Source organism: Trachypithecus francoisi, unplaced genomic scaffold, assembly GCF_009764315.1.
Source record: "Trachypithecus francoisi isolate TF-2019V2 unplaced genomic scaffold, Tfra_2.0 Lachesis_group5, whole genome shotgun sequence".
Lineage (NCBI taxonomy): Eukaryota > Metazoa > Chordata > Mammalia > Primates > Cercopithecidae > Trachypithecus > Trachypithecus francoisi.
This window is the reverse complement of record NW_022681470.1, coordinates 77,195,509-77,220,051: the sequence shown is the minus strand read 5'-3', so window position 1 is coordinate 77,220,051 and position 24,543 is coordinate 77,195,509. Positions and strand designations below refer to the sequence as shown.

The window sequence follows — 24,543 nt, the reverse complement described above, 5'->3', positions numbered from 1 at the left end:
TAATTTATTTTAACAAATGATCTTTGAAACAACATGCTCATTGAACATTGATAAATTATTCATTTCTGAAACTAAACCAACTTGTAATTAACTTTCTTGTAGCCAAGTATAAAGAACAAAATTTCAGTACTATATATTACCTATCTTTGGGTGAAAATTATTACCATTATCTTTTTCTTTGTAGTGTATTGTCACTAGATAAATGGTACAAACAGGGCACATTTAGAGGAAAAAAAATAACCAATATTTGTATTTTTTTTAACCGTGAAATAATAGGATTATTAGAAGGAGAACTTTGTAAATTTTTGTCCCTTTATTTCTTTTCTGTCTCTACTATTTTTCTAAGTGATATCTCTGTAACTGTGTAGTCAAAATGCCTCTTCTGAGATTTAGTCTTGTGAATCTAACTGCCTTTTAGATATCTCTGAATAGATTCTTTCAAGCATTTCAAACTCAACGTGTTCGAAATTCCAGGATCTAGGTGTCGTCTCTGATTTATTCTTCCCCTTCATCCCTTTTTTCAGTCAGCAAACTCTGTTGTTTGTGTTGCCCGCCTAGTCCATCTCTGTGGATCCACTGCTCTGCCTTTTTTCAGGCTATAACATTGCTTCCTTGATTGCAAAAATAGGCTCTCAAGTATCTTCTTGCCTCCAATTTCATGCTTTTCCTATTTTCCTATTCAGTTTTCACATGCCCACCAGTCTGAAAATTTAAGAGTAATGGTTTTATCACATTTCTGTACTGTTAAAAACTCTCTATTAGTTGGCCAGGCACTATGACTTATGTCTATAATCCCAGCACTTTGCAAGACTGAGGCAAGAGGATTACTTGAGGCCAGGAGTTCAAGACCAGCCTGGGTAACATAGTGAGACCCCATCTCTACAAAAAATTATAAATAAGGAATTAACCGGCATGGTGGTACACACCTGTAATCCTCACTGCTCAAGCGGGTGAGACAGGAGTATTGCTTGAGCCCACGAGTTCAAAGTTACAGTGAACTATAATTGCACCACCACACTCCAGCCTTGGTGACAGAGCAAGACTCTCTCAAAACAAACAAAAAAAAATGTTGTTAGTTTCAGGGTAAAAGCTAAACTTTTTAGTTTGACATGCAAGATTTTTCATGTTATGGCGTCTCTTGAGCCATACCTGTTGGAGTTTTCTCTCCCTTATCCCTTCTGTTTAACATACGTACCAAATTGCCTGGGGCTTTTCTAAAGTGCTTGATGCCTTTTCCTGGAATGGCCTTGTGGCTTTTTCATCATATGAGTAACCTTATTCATTATAATATAACATTTCCTTTAGTCAAATAAGCTCATGCATGCATACAGTGTAGCACAGTGCCTGATACTTACTAAGCCCTCCTTAAGTATTTTGTAGTGGTGGTAGTACCACCAACTAAAATAACAGAGTGGATTTTCATTTTATTCTTAGAAAGTTTTTGAACTTCTCAACAAATAGTTGAAAACTGAACAGCTACACACGAAGAACTGAACAGCTACACACGAAAGAGTAAAGTTGGGTACAGTTTGTATCATATACAAAATTTAACTCAGTATTTATCAAACACCCAAATGTAAGAGCTAAAACTATAAAACTCTTAGAAGAAAACGTGAATGTAACTCTTTGTAACCTCGCAATGCTGTTTTGGATATGACACTTAAATCACAAGCAACCAAAGAAAAAAAAATAAACTGGACTTTGTCAAGATTAACATATTTTGTGTTTCAAAGACAGTGAAAACACAGGTCACAGAATGGGAGAAAATATTTGCACATATGTCTGTAAAAGGACTTGTATCTAGAAGAGAACCCAATTAACAATGGATTTAAATAGACATTTTTCCAAGCAGATGTACAAATGTAAGCACATGAAAAGATGCTCAGCATCATTAGTTGTTAGGGAAATTCAGATCAAAATGATAATGAAATATCATTGCATACCACTAGGATGGCTGAAATAAAAAAAGACAGTAACAAGGGTTAGAAATGTGGAGAAATTGGAGCCCATATGTATTTCTGGTAGGGTTGCAGAATGGTTCAGCTACTTTGGAAAACAGTTGGATGATTCCTCCAAAAATTAAACACGGAGTTACCATTTGACCCATCAATTCCATTCCTACGTATTTGCCAAAGGAAAAGAGCACATTCACACAGAAATGTGTATGTGAATGTTTACAGCTGCATTATTCATAATTGCCAAAAAGTGGCAATAGAATTTTGCTAATTATCCTTTGGAATTGAGAAATTCTTATAAATTGTTATTATTTTTTAAGAGATAGGGTCTCACTCTCACCTAGACTTGAGTGCAGCGGCGTGACGTCCCCAGGCTCAGGTGATCCTCCCACCTCAGTCTCTCCTGAGTAGCTGGGGCTACAGGCATGTACCACCACACCCATCTAATTTGTGTATTTTTTGTAGAGACAGGGTTTCACCATGTTTCCCCAGGCTAGTCTTGAACTCCTCGGCTTAAGAGATCCATCTGCCTTGGCCTCCCAAAGTGCTGGGTTTACAGATGTGAGCCACCATACCCACCCTTAAATATTTAAAATAAATAACCGTTTTACAGAAATGTTTCTGCTTATAAGCAGATTAGGTGTGGTATGTAGACAAATTTTCTTGAAGTCAAGAGTATCATTAACATTCACTAACGCCCTTTCTAGTGGCAGGCATAGCAGATGTAATTTTGCCCTGGGCTTAGGTTGTTCATATGGATGAAAGTTCGTAGATTGGAAGTTTATAATAAGGACTGTCAATTTCTTTTTTCTTTTTTTTTTTTTTTCCATTGAGGCAGAGTTTCGCTCTTGTTGCCCAGGCTGGGGTGCAGTGGTGCAGCCTCAGCTCTTTGTGGTCTCCACCTCCTGGGTTCAAGCGATTCTCCTGCCCCAACCTCCCAAGTAGCTGGGATTACAGGCACCTGCCACCATGCCCAGCTAATTTTTTTGTATTTTTTTTTTAGTAGAGACAGGGTTTCACCATGTTGGCCAGGCTAGTCTCGAACTCCTGACTTCAGGTAATCCACCTGCTTCAGCTTCCCAAAGTGCTGGGATTACAGGCATGGGCCACCTCGGCCAACCAGTTTTGTTTGTTTTTTTTTCTTTGGAGGCAGAATCTCGCTCTGTCACCCAGGCCGGAGTGCAGTGGCATGATCTTGGCTCACTGCAACTTCCGCCTCCTGGGTTCAGGTGATTCTCCTGCCTCAGCCTCCCGAGTAGCTGGGACTACAAGCACCCGCCGCCATGCCTGGCTAATTTTTTGTATTTTAGTAGAGATGAGATTTCACTGTGTTGCCCAGGCTGATCTCAAACTCCTAAACTCAGGCAGTCCGCCCGCCTGGACCTCGCAAAGTGCCAGAATTACAGGAGTGAGCCACCGCACCCGGCCAGGACTGTCAATTTTTGTTTTTGCATTTGTTGTTTGTAGAACTTCTCTGAAGAGCCTCTGATTTGAGTAAGAGAATGGACTATTTTATACTTCAAAAAGCATTAACTGGACAGGCTCTGTGGCTCACACCTGTTATCCCAGCACTTTGGGAGGCTGAGGTGGCCGGATCACTTGAGGTTAGGAGTTTAAGACCAGGCTGACCAACGTGGTGAACCCCCGTCTCTACTAAAAATACAAAAATTAGTGTGGTAGCGTGTGCCTGTAATCCCAGCTACTTGGAGGCTGAGGCAGGAAAATCACTTGAACGCAGGAGGTGGAAGTTGCAGTGAGCTTGGATCACATCACCACACTCCAGCCTAGGCAACAGAGTGAGACTCTGTCTCAAAAAAGAAAGAAAAGCGTTAACTTAGTGCCATTGAATTTATCTAGGAATTCAGTGTTTATTGCTGTTCAGATAATTTTGTTCAGATGAACTATTTTGTCCCTTTATTTTCTTTTTAGCCCATATAGTTGCAAAGAAGCCCCATGCGTTTTGATATACATTCCTGATGGACACACAAAGGAAATGCCAACATCAGGGTCAAAGGAAAAGACCAAAGTAGAAGCCACAAAAAATGAGGTAAGTAATGATTTTACAGATATGTCTATAAAAATAAATGGTCTTTCTATACCAGAGTTTAGAATATATTTCTTTACAAATGATTATCTTTCTTACTGTGGAGACTGAAGTAGACAATTAAGTCTGCTCTTTGCATTTTGTTGTTATCCTTTCATGTAAGATTTTAAAATCTCGCTCTGTTGCCCAAGGCTGGAGTGCTGTGGTGCGATCTGGGCTCACTGCAACCTCCGCCTCCCGGATTCAAACAATTCTCATGCCTCAGCCTCCTGAGCAGGTGGGATTACAAGTGTGCACCATGACGCCTTGCTAATTTTTGTATTTTTAGTAGAGACAGGGTTTTGCCCTGTTGGCCTGGCTGGTCTCAAACTGCCTGACCTCAGATGATCTCCCCACCTTGGCCTCCCAGAGTGCTGGGATTACAGGCACGAGTCACTGTGCCTGGCCAGACTCCCTTATATTCTTAAAAATTATTTGTTTATGTGGGTTGTATTTATCAGTATTTATCATACTAAAAATTGATAAGTTCTAAAAGGATTTAATTCATGTAAAAATAATAAATCCAGTTACATGTTAACATAAAAAAAGTTTTTATTAAAAAAAATTTTCCAAAATAAAACTTCTAGTTTGAGTGGTATGGCTTTAAATTTTTGCAGACCTCTTTAATATCTGACTTAATAGCTTCTAAAAACCTGCATGAACAGTCATAAGAAAATGAGAGCGAAAAAGACAAAATATATCTTAATATAGTGAAAATAACTGTGACCTTGCAGATCGCCTTTAAAAGAGTTTTATATACCCCTTAGGATCATTGAACCACACCTTGAAAATTGCTGCTGTGTATTATTGAGTAACTCATGGAGTAAGCATGAGATGGGAAATTTGGTTGCCCTTCCCTCATTGGTCCCAGTTCCCACCTGTGCCTCTCATTTTTTACATATCCTAGAAAGATAACTGATGTTATGCTATAAATTAATATGAGTTCTTGAAAAACTTCATGTTCTGCGAAATCGCATACTAAAAATAACAGCTGATTTATCAAGAAAAACAGAGTTGAGGCAAACCACTAAAACCTGTGTATATCATATGGTTTCAGTCAGATGGTGGCTGGGTAGCAGTCATCAAAGACTCAACTGGGCTGTCAAAGACTCAACTGGGCTGTATTCTGTTTTTATTTTATTTTATTGTTTTTGAGGTGGAGTATCACTCTGTTGCCCAGACTGGAGTGCAGTTGTATGATCTCTTCTCAGTGTAACCTCCACCTCCTGGGTTCAAGCGATTTTCCTGCCTCAGCCTCCCAAGTAGCTCAGACTTCAGGCATGTACCACCATGCTCAGCTAATTTTTTTTGTATTTTTAGTAGAGATGGGATTTTACCATGTTGGCCAGGCTGGTCTTGAACTCCTGACTTCAGGTGATCCACCGACCTCGGCCTCCCAAAGTGCTGGGATTACAGGCATGAGCCATTGCGCCTGGCCTGGGCTGTCTTCTAAAATTGTTTCCTCACCTGGATGCCAAGTTGATATTGGTGTTGGCTGGGAGCTCAGGTGGAATAGTCGACTGGAAAAGCTGCAAGTGGCCTCTCCAGCATGGCAGTGTCAGGGTAATAAGACTTCTTAACTGTCATTTAAGGCCTCCAAAAGTAAGTGTCCGGTAGATGAGGTAAAAGGAGCATTCCATTTTATGATTTAGCCTCGGAAGTCTCACATAGCATCATTTCTGCTATGCTCTGTTGCTCAAATCAGTAACAAGCTTGCTCAGATTCAGGAGAGTGCACAGACACCCCCCTTCTTGGTGGGAGGAAAGTAAAAAAAAAAGTGTGGACATGCTTTGAAACCTGCACACTTTTGAATAGAAATTCAAAATTCAGGTACAGTTGACTGGCACTTATACCCAGTACTGCAGTCAGAGATACTTTGCAGCTTTAAACCTGAAGAATAATAATGCTTTTCCCTGTGATGTGTAGATCTTTGAGGATATTTGTCTCCAACAGAGGCTGATACTATCAAAATTAAATTCTCATCCAGGGTATTGCCTGCTTTGTCAGTTTTTTGGGGTTTGTTTTTATTTTTAAGTTTTAGCAGATGAGAATACGTCTTTGAAGTTTCCATCCCCATGTACTGTTTCATCAGATGGCTTAATGTGACGGTAAAAAACGTTTTTTAAGCACCATCCTCGTTTAAGGAAGGCACTTATACAAAAGGTTTTTGGGTTTTTCTTCAGATTGTCAATGTATTTCTAAAGTTTTCTCTTTAATCATGAAAAGCTTGTTCCTGCATGCTTCTTTATTTGACATAAAACTTGAATACATTGGGAAAAATCACACACAAAGCAGTGTTTGTGTATGTGTGTGTTTCACTTATATGTTCCCGTTTACTAACCATGATTGTGATGATTTATGTTGCAAATTAAATGTAGCAGAACAGGCCGGGTGCGATGGCTCAAGTCTGTAATCCCAGCACTTTGGGAGGCCATGGCAAACAGATCACGAGGCCAGGAGATGGAGACCATCCTGGCCAACATGGTGAAACCCCGTCTCTACTAAAAATACAAAAATTAGCTGGGTATGGTAGTGCAGGCCTGTAATCCCTGCTACTCTGGAGGTTGAGGCATGATAATAGCTTGAATCCAGGATGCAGAGATTGCAGTGAGCTGAGATCACGCCACTGGACTCCAGTCTGGCGACAGAGTGAGACTCTGTTTCAAAAAAAAAAAAAAAAAAATGTTGCTGAACAAATATATTTTTTTGATATAGGGTGGCTAATGAATTGTATTCTTTAATGTATAATATGCATTTATATATGCATGTTAGAGTTTATGAGTGTATATATAGAACCTCACTAAAAATACTATGAGTGATTTAAGGAATTATGGGGGGGGATTTTGCGTGATGGGTTTTCTTTACTGACATGCCCACTTGAGAGCCTAACCCCTGTGTAAAATGCAACTCTGATACAGCTTGAGATGCCTGTTAGGTGGTTAGGTAAAGATGTCTTGAAGACATTGAAAATGCTGGGTCTGGGAGCAGGTCAGAATTCTGGAATAGAGATGGAAATTTTTGAAATTTGTACCTAAGACTGTGAATATGGATAAGATTATTCTGAAAAATTAAGTGGCAGATCATTTAAAGGAAAAAGGTGTAAGGAAGGTATAATGTGAACTGAGTTTTAATGTTAGAAAGGTTTCAGTAGGGAAGAATGCAGTGTAGGCAGCAGAAAGCATGCAAAAAGTAGTATATTCACTCTTCACGGTTGATTTTAGTGAACATAGCTCTAGATTTGTTGCATTTACTTATATACAAATATATACCTGTAAACTTATAATTTTACACAAATGAAACTGTTCCACAATGATGAATTACAGTTATATCACAGAATTTCATGGAGGTCTTGCCTTATCAACAATCTAGCTATATTTTATCTCTTAAAAAATTAATAGTGATAGCTAATGCTTATTGATACTCACTTTTTCTCAGCCTTTGTGACTAACAGCTTTACACAGATTACTTTTTATTTTCCCATCAACTTGATGGGTTAAATATGGTTATCCCCCTTTTATAGTTAGGAAGCAGCTTAAATAACTAACTCAGAGTTGCACAGTGAGTATATGGTAGAGCAGTGATTTAGTCTCAGACCTGATGGATATGTTATAATTTCTTTAGTCCCCTAATGACAAAGATTTAGGGCATTTTCAGGTTTTTACTATAGTAAAAATGCTCCAGTGAGTTTGTATGTACCTCTATCTGTGTTTACTCCTGTCATTTTTCATTAGGATAAATACTTAGGAATGAGATTATTCATTTAAGCTTTTTAAGGGATTGAAGTTTAAAGTTTTTGTTTTAAATTGGAAACATTATAAAACAATCAGTTTGAAATAATTTTATGGGAAAACATTTAATATGAATTAATTATTTTACTTTTGATTTTCTCTCTTGGTAGACCTCTGCTCCTTTTAAGGAAAGACCAACACCTTCTCTGAATAATTGTACTACATCTGAGGATTCCTTGGTCCTTTACAATAGAGTGGCTGTTCAAGGAGATGTGGTTCGTGAATTAAAAGCCAAGAAAGCACCAAAGGAAGATATAGATGCAGCTGTAAAACAGCTTTTGTCTTTGAAAGCTGAATATAAGGAGAAAACTGGCCAGGAATATAAACCTGGAAACCCTCCTGCTGAAATAGGACAGAATATTTCTTCTAATTCGTCAGCAAGTATTCTGGAAAGTAAATCTCTGTATGATCAAGTTGCTGCACAAGGGGAGGTGGTTCGTAAGCTAAAAGCTGAAAAAGCCCCTAAGGTCAGTATGTTAGAGAAAGTCAAGACCACATTTTCACTAAGTGTATGAATTCAAACTGCTTAGGGTAGTCTCATCTTCTTATAAAACATAGACTGCTCATATTTTGATGTAATAATCAACATTAATTGATACCTGCTATGTGTCAGACTCTGAAAATATATGTAAGAAGCTCATAATCTAGTTGAGGCGTGGCTTACTGGGAAGGAAACGTACAGACTCCCTGTACTCTTGTGTGATGTGACTGTAATCCTTTGTGATATGTATAAATTGCTATGTGAAGGGTTTGTGTTTTCAAGTGGCAACAAAGGCAGAAACAATTTATAAAGGATATTTAAAATCATCCTGAAGTAGAATCAGCCATTATGGGGAAAAAAGATCAGAACAAGGCACTCTTAAGTGTGGAACCATGGTTCTCAAACTTCACTGTACACCAGAATTACTGGCTTGCTAAAACATGGATTGCTAGGCCCTGCCCCTTGACTTTCTTCTTCAGTAGATTCAGAGCATGTGGAAAATACACATTTCTAGAAAGTTTCTCAGGTGATGCTGATGCTGCTGTCCCAGGGACCACCACGCTTTGAGAACTGCTAGTGTAGAAGACAGTATCAGCAGAGGTAGAGGTCAGAAGGTACAAAGCGTATTCAGGGAATAACAAATGGATTGTCAGGAGGTTTTTGACCTGTGATTATCTCCAACTTTTCATAGCAGGGCCTTCAAATTATATGAAATTTTGACTGACGTATAAATTATATTCTTGTTTCAGTATGTCCTTAGGCAAAACATTTAGCCAAGTGGGTGTGGCACCTAGTGTGAAATGGACTTACTTGATGTAAGTAAGAGACAAAGGGAATGGCATCTGTATAGACTGTGAAAGATCATATTTAATAATGAAGGTAGGTAGTTCTACTCAAACAGCAGCATAGTTCTAAGATGTGATCAGATAAATAGTACTGCAACAAGAAACAATTCAGCCTCTGATGAGCTGCAAAAAATTGTAGAATTTAGGCTGTGGCACATACACAGAGAGGTATGGTACACCACGAGGCTTGACTTATGTGGCAGGAAAGGGATTTGTTCTAAAATGTCCGATCTGTTGTCCTGTCAGGGTCCTAGGCTCAGTCTGGAGAATTCGGTAAGTTCCTCACCTCATCAATAAGTTGCTAGCATCTGACATGAAACCCTGCCACCTAAGATACTTTCAATCATGAATATTTGACCTCACATTTTGAGGTCTTGCCCCAGGAATTAATGTTTTTCTGTCACTCCATTGTGAACTGTGAGAAAGCCTTTGTTAGGTTGATGCAAAAGTAATTGCGGTTCTTACCGTTACTTTTAATGGCAAAAACCACAGTTACTACTTTTGCACCAACCTAAATAGCCTGTTGAGATCCCGAAGAACCATGATTATCTAAAACAGCTTTGCTTCGAGGAATAATTGCTGCTGGATGTATGAGTTTAGGATATAAATTCGCAATGTTTCCTACCTCTTGGGGAGGTTGGGAGCATTTTGCACTGTATCTGCTGGAAACTAAATATGTACTCCTCTCTAAGTGTAATTTGAAGGGAAGGGCTTTGGTCTTCAAATTTCTTTGTTGTAAGTAGAATATATTGAGATTATGTGCCAATTTTTGTCAGCTTAATTATGGGTGAAATAGTAACAACAGAAACCATTATACTTGGAGTAACAGTCAACTATGAATCCATCACCCATCCTTTTGTGTTAATGGGTTACATCATGCTTTCATAAAATAACACTGTTGAGGTTATGAAAAGTCAGCTTAAGTAAAGATCTAAATTGCTTTGGTAATTGGATAGGTAATTTATTAGGTATTTAAATAATAATAAATGTGATACTGAAATAAATCTGACTTCAGTTTAGTCTGACTTACATTTATTGAATGCTGCCTACTTTATACCATATCTGTGTTTCAAAATATAGTAAGTCTTAATGTTGTTCATAGGTTCTTGGAAACTGAGACTTTAAGCAAAATGATGTATAACAACAATAGGCTAATTGAGATAAACAAGAATTAAGTTACCTGGCATATTTCTGATCCCAAAAACATCACATTACACAAACTTCTTGTGTTTTTTTATTGTTGTTGTTGTCTTCGTTTTTTCTTTTTCTTTTGTAGTATTTTGTCTTCTTTTTCTTTTTAAAATTATTATTTTTGCATTACACAGACCTCTAAATAAAGACCCAAACACTTCTAATGGAAACGATGTGAGCTATATATACATTTAAGAAAGATTAATAAAGACAAGTCAGATAATTATTTACTCAGTTATTCCAGTTCAGGGTTTTGGGTGGCCAGCTCAGGACTCAGGGCAGGAACCAGCCCTGGATAAGACATTCCATTGCAGGGCACACTCACACACACCAAGACTCAGACCGGGAGCATTTAGACTCACCAGTTCACCTAATGTGTGCAGCTTTGGGATGTGGAATGAAACCGGAGTTCCCAGAGAAAACTCAATGCAGACATGGGAGAATGCACATGTTCCACACAGACAGTGGCTTTGGCTGGGAATCAACGTTTTTTTCCTCTTCAAAGTTATGATGAAATGACATCAAACAAAACAGTGTTCTTCAAGGACCTGCTCTACTACATGTATTTTTTCTCTGAATGCTAGCAGTAGTAAATGTTTCTTCTCCTCTAAAGAATGAACCCAGTTATTAGAAATGGCACTAGCATTTAGCCTGCATCTGGCACTGTGTACCATACACTTTTTAGTCTTCCCAAGAGCCATGTACAAAAATATTCAAAGAATGCTACTTTTTCTGTTTGCTTGTTTTAGCAACAGAGGAGAAACTGAATATGAAAGTAACTTCCTGAAATTTACAAAGCCTAGATTAAAGTACTGACTGATTCCCATGTTATGTACCTTGAGAGGTGGTGACAGTGGGGCATCCCATTGAAAGCACTAGAGAGTTATAGTTTTACTAGTTTATCATTATTTAGCAAGTCTGTGCTTGTTTTACATTAATAATTTGCCTAAGCCTCTTAACCATTCAGTTTTCTACAAAGGTGGTTATTTTACTGTGTCATGTTGAAAGGGAAGGAAGGTGACCAGCTGAAGTTTTAGGTTACCAGCTTCAACTAGACTTTTCTTGCTCTGTTTTTTGTTTTGTTTTGTTTTGTTTTGTTTTTTAATCTTCTCTTTCCTGCTTCAGGATCAGATAGATGCTTCTATGAAATAACTTTTAAGCATAAAGGCAAAGTATAAGCAAAAAGACGAGCAAGTAATAAAAACTTGAAGTCCATCAAGTCTGCCATCTTTTGTTCCTCTTACTCTTTTTCTCCTGCTCAGTGGGTTGCTGCATAAAATAATGGATCAAGTTGATATAGTGTGAGGTGCATAACAGAGAATACACTAAAGATATAATAACGCTTAATATTAAGTTACTTTAAAAATTAAAGCCACTTTAAAACAAATTTCTTTTCTTTTTCTTTTGAGACAGGGTCTTGCTCTGTTGCTCAGGCTGGAGTGCAGTGACTCGATCATGGCTCACTGCAGCCTCACCCTCCCAAGCAATCCTCCCATCTCAGTCTCCTAAGTAGCTGGAAGTTCAGGCACATGCCACTAGGCCTGGCTAATTTTTGTATTGCTTGTAGAGATGGGGTTTCACCGTGTTAACAGGACTGGTCTTGAACTTCTGTACTCAAGCCGTCCTCCCTTCTTGACCTCCCAAAGTGTTGGGATTATAAGCCTGAGCTGCTGGGTCTGGCTGTATACCTGTTCCTTGTAAATGAATTTTTTTTTTTTTTGAGATGGAGTCTCGCTGCATTGCCCAGGCTGGAGTGCAATGGCGAGATCTCAGCTCACTGTAACTTCCTCCTCCCGGGTTCAAGCAATTCTCCTGCCTTAGCCTCCCAAGTAGCTGGGATTACAGGTGCGCGCCACGACGCCTGGCTAATTTTGTATTTTGTTTTTAGTAGAGACGGGTTTTACCATGTTAGTCAGGCTGGTCTCGACCTCCTGACCTCAGGTGATCCACCCGCCTTGGCCTCCCAAAGTGCTGGGATTACAGGTGTGAGCCACTGCGCCCAGCCTGTAAGTGAAATTTTATTGGAATACAGACACAGTCATTAGTTTACGTATTGTCTATGGCTGTTTTCATGCTACAGTTAAAGAGTTGAATAGTTGCAACCGAGACTCACATAGCCTAAATATTTATTATGTAAGAAAGAGTTTTGAGAACCATTATAGTTAACAGTTGTTTAAAAATCAAGTAACAACAAAATCAAATGATTATTAAATAAAAATAATTCACAACTGTTTTGTCACAAATGTTCTCTCTTTATGCCATATGCAGTCTATGTGGAGAGGGGTTGAATCACCATTTGCTTCTGTAGTTGCAGCATTTTAATTCATGGCACCTAGTATTTTATGTCCCCAATAATTCATCTTGCCAATCTTTGCTCTTTTATTTTTTACACCAATGTTACTGTTTTTTAAAACCTAAATCACAGTTTATCAGGAAAGGACATACATTACTGTACCCCTTTGTCCATTAAGTAGGTTGTTCTAGGAAACTGCCACCCTGCACTCTCACCCAAATAGCTTTAAGATGTCTCAGGCCAAAAGATAAATGTTGCAGGGAAGGAAATAAGAAAAAAGCCTATCTTTTTCTTGATGTTGTTTGTAACGTGTGTAGTGAATTCCAGCTATATCTGTATTTAGTACTTAATGCAAAATTGATTTTGATCTAAACAAATATAAATGCATCTTACATCAGATTGTGGTTCAGGATACTTCACAAGACTTACATCAGCTTGAGGATCTTCTGGAAAATCTTCAGAATTTGTGTTAATTGATCTGTATCAGAGAAAAGTAGCAGGTACATTGTGATTTAGGTAAACGAATCAGCCCAGTTGATCAGCAGGAGAACAGGTGTTGTGTTCTAATTTAGGTTTGACATCAAGATCTGGGGTCTACCCTATGCTGTATTGGCTCCTAGAATCAGGTTTCAGTAATTGGTTATTCCTTACAGGTGTAGGTATTTAAGCTACACACGCTCGGTTAATTATTTTCTTAAAATGTCTTTCTTTGAAACCTGTGAAATTTTAGTTTACTAAATCTCCCAGCAGACTTTAAAAAATATTATACAAGCATCATCACTCTCTTCCCTCACTTACTTGGAAGGATTTTCTCTTCTGATTACCACTCATTCATCCTCCTCCCCACCAAGTGAGAATCTCTGCTTTCAGGAGTCATCATTACTAATGTGTGTAGATATAGTTCTCTTAGATATGCCAGTAAGGAGCAAAAGTGAGTGACTGGTAATAAAGTTGGAAAAAAACAAGTTTGAAAAAAGTATTTTTGAGAAAAGTTTTTGCATTTAGAATTGAGATACCCAGGCTATTTTGAAAGGTTCTATTATTTCAAATGGATAACGTTCCAGTTTTTTTGTTTGTTTGTTTTTTGTTTTTAAAAGTTCACTCCTTTCCCCATGGAGAAACGTTTACATCTAGTGGCTGCTGAAAAAATAGCTGTTTGAGTACTCATTCCGAATGTAGTCAGGATGTAATCAGAAGTTTGTCCATTTTCTCCGTTTTATTTAACTTCCCAGTTTTTAGTCATAATATTAGCATCACTTTTACTTATTTCAAATTCCCATCTTAAACCTTTACCAAAGTCTTTTGTGTAGGTTGTTTCTTTTTCTCGTTAATCCACATGAGCAATTATTTGCTGAAAACCTTTTCTGTTTGTATTGGCATATGTTGGGTAAGTTTAAAACAGTCTTTGTCCACTGACAACTTAAATTCTACTAGCAATGCTCTTTCAGCTTCTGCTGTGTATGATATTGTACTAAATAATAGTATACCACCCAGTGTCTCTTTGTAAATGTCTTTTAATCCAGAAAACTAGTATTAAGAGATAATTTATTCTCCACCCATCAGTTCTTCATTGTATATTCTAAGAGACAAACTCAGAGTACTATTCAAAGATCTCTTTCAAAAAGCAGTTTTCATAGCATGTTAGTAGGAATAAAATGCACATTTAGATCATTGTTTTCTGTAACGCTAAGCAAACCGTAGTGGTCAAGATCATAGCCTCTGGAATAAACCCGAGATTCAAATACTAGCTCTACTACTTATTGTGTAACTCTGGGGAAGGAACTTAATCTTTCTAAACTTAACTTCTCTAAGGGTTGTTTTGAGAGTTAAATAATATACCATGTACAGCATTTAGTATAGTGTCTGGCACAGACTAAATATGCCATAAAATGATAATGATACTTTTCATATTATAATTCAAATTCTCTCAAGAATCTTTAGATACCTTCTAAATCATCAGGGAAGATTGCATGGTAGTGATTAGTACAATTTCACTCTTTTTGGAAAAATAACCTGACTAATTTACTTAGTTATCTAAAATATTCCATTTCCCAATGGGAGGGGAAATGTATGAATATAAAGCTTTATTAGGAGTATCTCATTCAATAACAGAGTGGTTTGCTCATCTTAATTTTCTCCTTTATAATAATGTTTCAAATTATAATCTTGGCAAATGAGTTTTTTGTTTTTTTTTTCTGTGTGAAAAGTGTGCCATCTGACTTTAAGCTCTAATGAATACCTGCTTAGAGTGTAAAATGGAGCTTCTTTCAGATAGTCGTCTTTTTCTAGAAATAGTTGCAGGGAAGTTCCTTCTTTTCCATTTTTATTTTAGCTGGTGGAAATTGCCCTTTTTTTTCCTCTTGATTCTCGTATGTCTGATTAACTTGGCCCTTTTTCTTTTTCTTTTTCTTTTTTTTGAGACGGAGTCTTGCTCTGTAGCCCAGGCTGGAGTGCAGTGGCGGGATCTCAGCTCACTGCAAGCCTCCTGGGTTTACGCCATTCTCCTGCCTGAGCCTCCCCAGTAGCTGGGACTACAGGCGCCCGCCACCTCGCCCTTCTAGTTTTTTTTGTATTTTTTAGTAGAGACGGGGTTTCACCGTGTTAGCCAGGATGGTCTCGATCTCCTGACCTCGTGATCCGCCCGTCTAGGCCTCCCAAAGTGCTGGGATTACAGGCTTGAGCCCCCGCGCCCGGCCAGCTTGGCCCTTTTTCTTAAGATAAAGTAGTTTCTACTGTGAAAACTCTTTCCTAAAAACAATAAACCAGAGACAAATCAAGAGTACAAATCAGACAGTTTACTCTCATCCTCTCTTTGTACATTTTCTCTGAATTTTACTACCTTTATGTGGTGCCTGGTGTGACACTCTTAATGACAGAAGACGTTATAAAGTAGCTGGATGAGGAAGTGTGCTTTGCTGCCTCATAGATGCAAATTTTTTGAAGGTATACCATTGGTATCCTGCATTCCTCTGACCCCCATTTGAGTATTCTTCATGGCTTCTGCCTGGTTTCATTTAGCTATCTGGAGCATTATTAGAATGTAGCAGTCAAGATTGGATAGGGTGATTTGGAGACACTTTTCCTATCTATTTTGATTGATACCTCGAGGTTCCCAGTGGTACACTGGTTTGTAGTGAGATAGTAGCACCATTTCAGATAAGGTGTCCAGCTTGGGGCCTTTGCCTGTGTTGCTGTCATTCTCTGCTAGAGAGTCACAAGTGTCTCGGTTGGGCTGAGTGTATCATTCTTTTTTATTATTATGTTAAAGTATCAGAGATTAAAATATATAGGTAAGTGTCTAAAAACTTCAACATGCTTTCTCATCTCATTGTCAATTTGTAAAATTGATGTAACTATTCGTTAGTTGGACCCAAACTTCCTTTTTTCCCAAAATTGTCTTTAATTTCTGTTTAATAAGCAGTGGAAAATAAGGTTTGTATAGGCAAAGCCATTGATCTGATCTTTATTCTGATTTTGTAAATTCTGACTTCACTATTTATAGACCCAGGTCTTGACACTGACAGTTTACTTAGATGTTCTATTATTTGTCTGTTTACTTACGTAAAATAGAAAGTTACACTGTTGTATGTTGAATTGTATTTTTGTTTATTTCTTTGGCTTATATATAATCGATGTTTTAAATTTTTCTTTAGCTTTATCTCTTATTTTAGGCTGATGATTTAATATAGGTTTCCCCATGATTAACTTATGGGAATGATTTTTTCATAATTAAAAATTTTTAAATGGCATTGAAATTTCCAGAAATTTCCAAAGTTTTATAAATATCTCTATCTCTCTTTTGTTTTAGGCTAAAATAAATGAAGCTGTAGAATGCTTACTGTCCCTGAAAGCTCAATATAAAGAAAAAACTGGGAAGGAGTACATACCTGGTCAGCCCCCATTATCTCAAAGTTCAGATTCAAGCCCAACCAGAAATTCTGAACCTGCTGGTTTAGAAACACCAGAAGCCAAATTACTTTTTGACAAAGTAGCTTCTCAAGGAGAAGTAGTTCGGAAACTTAAAACTGAAAAAGCCCCTAAGGTTAGTGGGTTATTTTGTTTATGTGTTTTTGTTTTTTACATTTCAGAGTATTTTCTTTGCCTTAAGTGTTTTCTGCCCCATCAAATCTAGCTAACTTCTACTCATATTTCAGTTCTCAATTCTCCTACCTTGCCTTTTAGAGAAACTTTCCTTGTTGATTGTTTCTTACTCCAACTAGATTTGACTGGATGTTTTCATATGACACAGCCCATCACTGACATAGTACTTAAACAGACTGTATTTTAATTGTTAAATTGTTTGTTTCCCTCCAATCTGTAAGATCCAGAATAGTGACCTAGACCCTAGCACAGTGCTCACCCATTGAAGGCCCTTAATTTTTCATTCTTTCTCCTAAAGCTCTTTTTCATTCTTTCTCCTAAAGCTCTGTCAAACTGAAATAATAGGTTTTATTTTGAGCTCTTAGTAGTCTGTGCTAATTCTGTTATCTTTTTAGGAGTAGATTTTTTTGTACAGATTCACATGAGTGGAAGACAGTCGTAATTTTGAAATTTAACTTTATTAGAACTTGATAACCATTATCTCCTCTTTATAATTGTGAAATGTTCAACTTACGTAATTTAATGGCTTTTAACTTAGATTCCTATGGAATACATGTTAGATACCAGTGCTTTCTAGTAGAACTTTCTGCAGTGATGGAAATATGCTGTAACAGTATTGTCATTAGCCACATGAGCATTTGAAATGTGATTATGGTGACTTAGGAAGTGAATTTTTAATTTTATTTACTTTAAATGAACCACATGACTACTATTTGGATAGTGCAGTTATAAACCATGCTGTTTTCCAGTCACAGTTTGCACAATTCTATCCCTGTTTATAATAATCTTTATAATTTCAATAGTTGGTGTAACACCTACCCCAAATTTGCCCTTCTGTCCCCAAATCCCTGTCTTTAATTGTGCTTGCAAATCTGCTTTTAAACTTTGGACAGATCCTTTTGTAGTTCCTAAGTGTGATGGTTGAGTTTTCACACTCATATGTGAGATATGCCTCCCTCGAACCTTATTACCACCTGGGCACATTACCCATCTGATGTTGGGGGATAAAAGAAAGCTTTGAGCATTGTATTTGTTTAAGTATGCTTAGACAATGACTTGAATTAAATACTGTCTTTTTCCTCTTTTGTTAAACTAAAGGATCAAGTAGATATAGCTGTACAAGAACTCCTTCAGCTAAAGGCACAGTACAAGTCTTTGATAGGAGTAGAGTATAAGCCTGTGTCAGCCACTGGAGCTGAGGACAAAGATAAGAAGAAGAAAGAAAAAGAAAATAAATCTGAAAAGCAGAATAAGCCTCAGAAACAAAATGATGGCCAAAGGAAAGACCCTTCTAAAAACCAAGGAGGTGGGCTCTCATCAAGTGGAGCAGGAGAAGGACAGGGCCCTAAGAAACAGACCAGGTAATGAATTGCAGAAACTTCATTTGAAGCAAAGCAGAGCTTTGAATGAATTCAGCTCTTAATATTTTTTAAAACAAATTTTGATTAGTTTATCACATTGTTAGAGAACACTAAAACTGTAATGTCAGCAGATAGCATTTATTAATTTTCCATTTAATTTTTAAAATAGGTAACCCGTTTGTTTGGTTCAAGAATCTCAGAATATAAGAAGTTCCTGTGCGTGTTTCCCATCTTTCCACTTTTCCCCACCACCGTAATCAATCGGTAGCCACTGTTAACAATTTCTTCTGTGTCTGTTGGCGATTTTCATTTATTATTGAAGTAAATACAGATATATATGTATCACACACACAAATATACATACATGTTTTCTCTCCTTTTTAAACATAATTGGTAGCCTAATTATACACATTGTTTTGCACCTTAAGCAGATTTTTTTCAAATGAAGATCTTTTGTGGGGACTAAGTGAGAGCTTCATTCTCAATTAAAAAATTGATAGTTTAAATATAAGACAAAACTGACTAAAGACAAAACAGTGGGATAGATGGCTCTTTAAGGATCTTCCAATCTGTGAATAATGTACAGTCATACACCACATAATGATGTGTCAATCAACAGTGGATTACTTATGTGACATTGGTCCCTAAGATTATAACGGAGCATGTATAGAAACCTGATATATGGCACTTGATGTTGGCATTGAAGTATAACAAGCTATGATGTTTGCACAATGATGAAATCACCTAACAACGTATTTCTCAGAATATATTCATGTTATTAAGTGACACATGATTGTAATTTTTTGTTTCTCTCCACAATTAGAGTGAACTTCATGATGGGTTTTCCTTAATGGCTTAATGAGAAGAAAAAACTGTTACTGAAATACTTTGGTTTTACATTTGTTTAGCTGAGTATCAAATTTTGCTGGCTCTTAGCTCTCATATCATATACGCAGTGTCTCCTTAAACAAGAGAATGCAACAGATGTTTTTCTTTTTGACTATTAAACTGAATAGCCAGAGTTATAGCAGGGTAGAAGAGAGTGTAGAACTTTTCACCTTTTACTTTCTTAGTGCTTGTGAAAGTGCTAGAACTTTCATAGAGTTATTTTATTGAGGTATGTCATAGTGAAACAATGGAGAATGCAAATGCAAATACATTAAAATTTTTAGCCAGTAAAACCTTGTTTCTAAACTCCAAAAGGAGACCATACTCTATCCTGAATAATTGCTGATATTTCAAAAAATGATTATTGTCTGAAATAGTTTTTTATTACAGACCTAGTTTATTTTACAAGCGTCTATCTCTGCAACTTTTATTCTAGTTAAAAGAAAAACTTAAGGCCAGGCGCAGTGGTTCACACCTGTAATGCCAGCACTTTGGGAGGCTGGGGTGGGCGGATCACTTGAGGTCAGGAGTTCGAGACCAGCCTGGCCAACATGTCAAAGCTCCGTCTCTAATAAAATTACAAAAAAATTAACCAGGCATGATGGCACACACCTGTAATTCCAGCTACTCGGGTGGGGGAAGGGGTGCTGAGGCACAAGAATCACTTGAACCCGGGAGGTGGAAGTTGCAGTGAGCTGAGATCGGACCAGTGCACTCCAGTCTGGGTGATGGAGTGAGACTATTTCAAAAAAAGAAAAAGAAAAACTTGCAGAAATTTGGCCAATATGCACACATAAGTACACATACATATATGTGTGTATTTATAGCCATTGTTTTTATTACTTTTTAGGTTTTACTTTCAGTGAAATGGTGATCTTACTATAATTTTAACTGGCATAAGATTCTTCTTTTTTAGTGGGAGAATAGGTGTGAACACGCTCTGTCTCTATCACAAATTCATTACCTTAAAAAGAGCCTTGTAAAAGAGATGTCTGCATAGAATCATAGCTTTTGTTACATTTGGCTTTCCTAGATTTTGTGGATAATGTCTCACAACTTTTTAAGAGATGTCTCTGCTGTTTTTTTTTTTTTTTTTTGAGACGGAGTTTTGCTCTTATTGCCTAGGCTGGAGTGCAATGACACAATCTCGGCTCACGGTAACCTCTGCCTCCCTGGTTCAAGCAATTCATTCTCCTGCCTCAACCTCCCAAGTAGCTGGGATTGCAGGCATGCACCACCATGCCCAGCTCATTTTGTAATTTTAGTAGAGACAGGGTTTCTCCATGTTGGTCAGGCTGGTCTCAAACTCCCAACCTCAGGTGATCTGCCCGCCTCGGCCTCCCAAAGTGGTGGGATTACAGGTGTGAGACACTGTGCCCGGCATTTCTACTGTTTTTTTAGGTTAAAAACGTTATCTTAGGGGCTAGGCATAGTGGCTTGTGCCTGTAATCCCTGCACTCGGGGAAGCCGGAGCAGGAGGATTGTATGAGGCCAGGAGTTCAAGACTGGCCTGGGCAACATAGCGAGACCCTGACTCTACCAAAAATAAAAAATAAAAAAATAAGCCAGATGTTGTATGCGCCTATAGTCCTAGCTACTCAGGAGGCGGAGGCGAGAGAATCTCTTGAGCTGAGGAGTCCGAGGTTGCGGTGAGACAGGATCACACCATTGTGCTCCAGCCTGGGTGACAGAGTGAGACCCTGTCTTAAAAACAAAACGAGAAAACACAATATTATCTTGGGAATGAATATAGAGAAGTTACAAATACGGAAATAACTCATACTGAAGAAAAACTAATCTATTTTGAACTTTAGAGGTTTCATTCGACCTAAAAGCAGTTGCTGAATGAAGAGATTTATCTTTTACTTTTCATATCTGCAGGTTGGGTCTTGAGGCAAAAAAAGAAGAAAATCTTGCTGATTGGTATTCTCAGGTGAATATGCATTCAGTTGATTTTTATGTTTTAAGTCTCAATGGCTGCTTTATGTTTAGATTCTAAAATACACCACAAAGGCAATAGTAATAATGTTATATAATGCCTTTAATACATACTGTAGTCATTTAACATGACACTATTTTTCAACATGTTCACATGAAGTCCAGAATTGAAAAGTAGTAACATGAGATAGTGATTTTTTTTTTTTTTTTTATGTTGAAGTAAAGGGATTAATTCAAGGCCACAAAGATATAGTCAATAGCAGAGGCAGGATTGGAATTCAATTTTTTTGTTTTTTTTTTGAGATGAGAGTGTCGCTGTGTCACCTAGGCCGGTGTGCAGTGGTGTGATCTTGGCTCACTGCAACCTCCATCTTCTGGGTTCAAGCAATTCTCCTGCCTCAGCTTCCCGAGTAGCTGGGACTACAGGCACACGCCACCATGCCCGGCTAATTTTTGTAGTTTTAGTAGAGACTGGGTTTCACCATATTCAAGGCTGGTCTCGAACTTCTGACCTCAGGCGATCCACCCACCTCAGCTTTCCAAAGTCCTGGGATTACCTGTGTAAGCCACCACGCCCGGTGGAATTCAAGCTTTATTTAGAGTTTGGAACCCTGTTATGTGTTGTTTTTCAGTATAGTCAGGTCTGTTATACTCCCATTATGACCTCCCACATTAAGGGGATGTATCAACAGTAGAAGCCTCCAGATTTGAATTTTGGTTATCATACTCTTGCCACTTATACTAGAATTTTGGTTGAATGTAAGCTTTAAAGACTATTTTTCTTTTAAAAAGGTCATTACAAAGTCAGAAATGATTGAATACCATGACGTAAGTGGCTGTTATATTCTTCGTCCCTGGGCCTATGCTATTTGGGAAGCCATCAAGGACTTTTTTGATGCTGGGATCAAGAAACTTGGTGTTGAAAACTGCTACTTCCCCATGTTTGTGTCTCAAGGTGCATTAGAGAAAGAGAAGACTCATATTGCTGACTTTGCCCCGGAGGTAAGTGAGCTTGCTTTTTTATTTTTTTGCAGTGTTCTCTGACAAACTTGAAAATATATTTTTAACTTTTGAGTTTAACAACCAATTTTGAAAAATGTAAAGCCGTTTTTGTTAAAAAGTTCTGTTTCTACCTTTATAGCAAGTAATAATTTTGTCACATTAATTAACTGACTTTTAATATTTAGAAGGTTAGTAAGTGCATACCTTTCCTCACAGTGAACAGCAGCAACTATTTTAACTTGCCTAAATTGGTATAGCAAAAATTAAAACAGAGGAAATTTGCCTGCATTTGTACTGTTGCTCCAAAATGCTATTGAAAAAAATGTATGAAAAATGATTTTTTTTTTACTAGGTTGCTTGGGTTACAAGATCTGGCAAAACCGAGTTGGCAGAACCAATTGCCATTCGTCCTACTAGTGAAACAGGTGAGAACAGGTCTTGGAGTGCAGGAGAATGCTCAATGAACAATAGAGACAGCTTCTAGAGTTGAGTCTCAGCACTGTGATAGGTATAATCCCTGTTGACAATACAGAGCTTCATGAGTGTTGATAAAGATTGAATGCAGACTTAAGTTGTCTAGAGTTTTATTCTCTAATATTCATTGCAGAGCTCTTTATCATTAAATTATAGGATTTTTAAATACTCATTTTTATGCTGTAAGTTTTTAGGACTTTTCAAGGAATTTTATTCTTAGAATAATTTTTATTGTTGGAATTGATTATAATATTGCAAATACAAATGTTTATGCCATAATTATTTTTAAATTTTAATAATACATTTAGATTTGCATTCATGTAGGGTGTTCATAGGTTGCAAAGTACTTTTACATCATCTTGTGTTATTCTTACAACAGTGTTGTGAGGAAGGCAGGGGCAGTTTTTGTGATTTCCATTTTGCAGGGAAAGAAAAGTCTCTGAAAGATTAAATGATTTTTCTAAAATTACATATGGTAAATGGTAATGCCGTTGGAAAATTTGAGGTTTTGGGCTTTACAGCATCTTTCAAAGTGATCATTCATCTGTAGAGTTCAGGATTGTTTGTTCTTATTTGATATTTCTAGTGATACTTTTGTATAATACATTATTAATATTGTGATACCAGTTTTTTTCTCTGAGACTATTTGGCAAAGTTGTGTTTGTTTTGGTTTACTAATTATAGATCATGAGAAGGCTATTCTAAGATATCTTCACTTTGCAATTCATTGCAAGAGCTTTCATACTCTTAATAGATGCATCAGATAGATATAAATTAATTCTGCTTCTCATACATAGCTGCTGGATTCAGCAAATTGTTTAGCTTCTATAAACTTAGCTTTCCACATCTTTAAAACTGAGATTATGATACCTACTTATGGGTTGAATGCGAGAATTGAACAGGTCAATGAATGCAGAGAACTTAACGTAGGATATGACCTTTATTCGTGTTTTTAAAAACCAAACGTGAAAACTGTCAAAGTACGTTAACTATTATGTGAAGAATGTAAAATCTTCTGTGAAGAATGTAAAATATGATCAAGTTTAGATTTGTATCCTTGAGTAATACATTTTATGAAATAATACTATTCACTTACTATAAACATTGGAAATATATTTACACAAACATACATTTTATTTTTCAAATTTATTTATTACATTTTAATTCCTACTAATTATCTTGCTGGTTTAGCTCTTACAGCCTTAAAGGAGAAATAAAGCCTTAAATGACTGTCTCTATTTTCCCATGCCTTTCAGTAATGTATCCTGCATATGCAAAATGGGTGCAGTCACACAGAGACCTGCCCATCAAGCTCAATCAGTGGTGCAATGTGGTGGTAGGTATTCACCCCCTCTTATATTCTATTATTATTGATGTTCTTTAAAAATATATATATATATTGGTTTTTATTTTCAAAGGATTGGGAGTATGGAACTATTTTTGAAGTATTTAAGATAAATTGTGATTTTTGATTACTTATTATATAAAATGGTAATAAAAATTGGAAAGTGACTGGGTATGGTGGCTCATGCTTATAATCCCAGCACTTTGGGAGGTTGAGCAGACAGATCACTTGAGCCCAGGATTTTGAGACCAGCCTAGGCAACATGGCAAAACCACATCTCTACTAAAAATTAGCCAGGTGTGTTGACGTGCACCTGTAGTGTAGCCCAGCTACTTGGGAGGCTAAGGTAGGAGGATCATTTGAGCCTGGGAGGCAGAGGGTTTCAGTGAGCCATGATTGCACCACTGCACTCCAGCCTGAGGGACAGAGCAAGATCCTGTTTCCAAAAAAAAATTGAAAAACTCTTTATAATGATTAAATTGTTTTCTTGTCTCTTCCAGCGTTGGGAGTTCAAGCACCCTCAGCCTTTCCTACGTACTCGTGAATTTCTTTGGCAGGAAGGGCACAGTGCTTTTGCTACCATGGAAGAGGCAGCGGAAGAGGTATAAAAAGTTATTTTCCATATTAACTATGTTCCATTTTTTTTGTTCAGGCTCTACAATTTTGTTATTTAAAATGTATGTAACACCTGTTAAAAGCAAAACCAAATTAATTCAAATGTACATGGATTTAAGTAACTGCTTATTGGAATGTTATTAATAAGGGAAATAGGCTCTTTTAAATGTTTAGGTGAAGATA

The 24,543-nt window shown here is 37.3% G+C and overlaps 1 protein-coding gene and 1 non-coding gene across 2 annotated transcripts in view; both read left to right on the top strand.

Annotated features, from left to right (window-relative positions):
* The window catches only part of EPRS1 (glutamyl-prolyl-tRNA synthetase 1), a 91,752-nt gene that overhangs the window by 46,894 nt on the left and 20,315 nt on the right, over window positions 1-24,543 (top strand). The window contains exons 17-25 of the mRNA XM_033200754.1: window positions 3,885-4,002; window positions 7,937-8,293; window positions 16,445-16,678; window positions 17,836-18,098; window positions 20,868-20,919; window positions 21,717-21,926; window positions 22,279-22,351; window positions 23,657-23,736; window positions 24,246-24,347. Of these exons, the coding sequence (XP_033056645.1) occupies window positions 3,885-4,002; window positions 7,937-8,293; window positions 16,445-16,678; window positions 17,836-18,098; window positions 20,868-20,919; window positions 21,717-21,926; window positions 22,279-22,351; window positions 23,657-23,736; window positions 24,246-24,347 (1,489 nt within the window). The remainder of the gene's footprint in view (window positions 1-3,884; window positions 4,003-7,936; window positions 8,294-16,444; window positions 16,679-17,835; window positions 18,099-20,867; window positions 20,920-21,716; window positions 21,927-22,278; window positions 22,352-23,656; window positions 23,737-24,245; window positions 24,348-24,543) is intronic.
* LOC117077087 lies at window positions 17,631-17,734 on the top strand. Its single transcript, XR_004434672.1, has one exon. It is a non-coding gene; the product is annotated as a small nucleolar RNA U13 (small nucleolar RNA).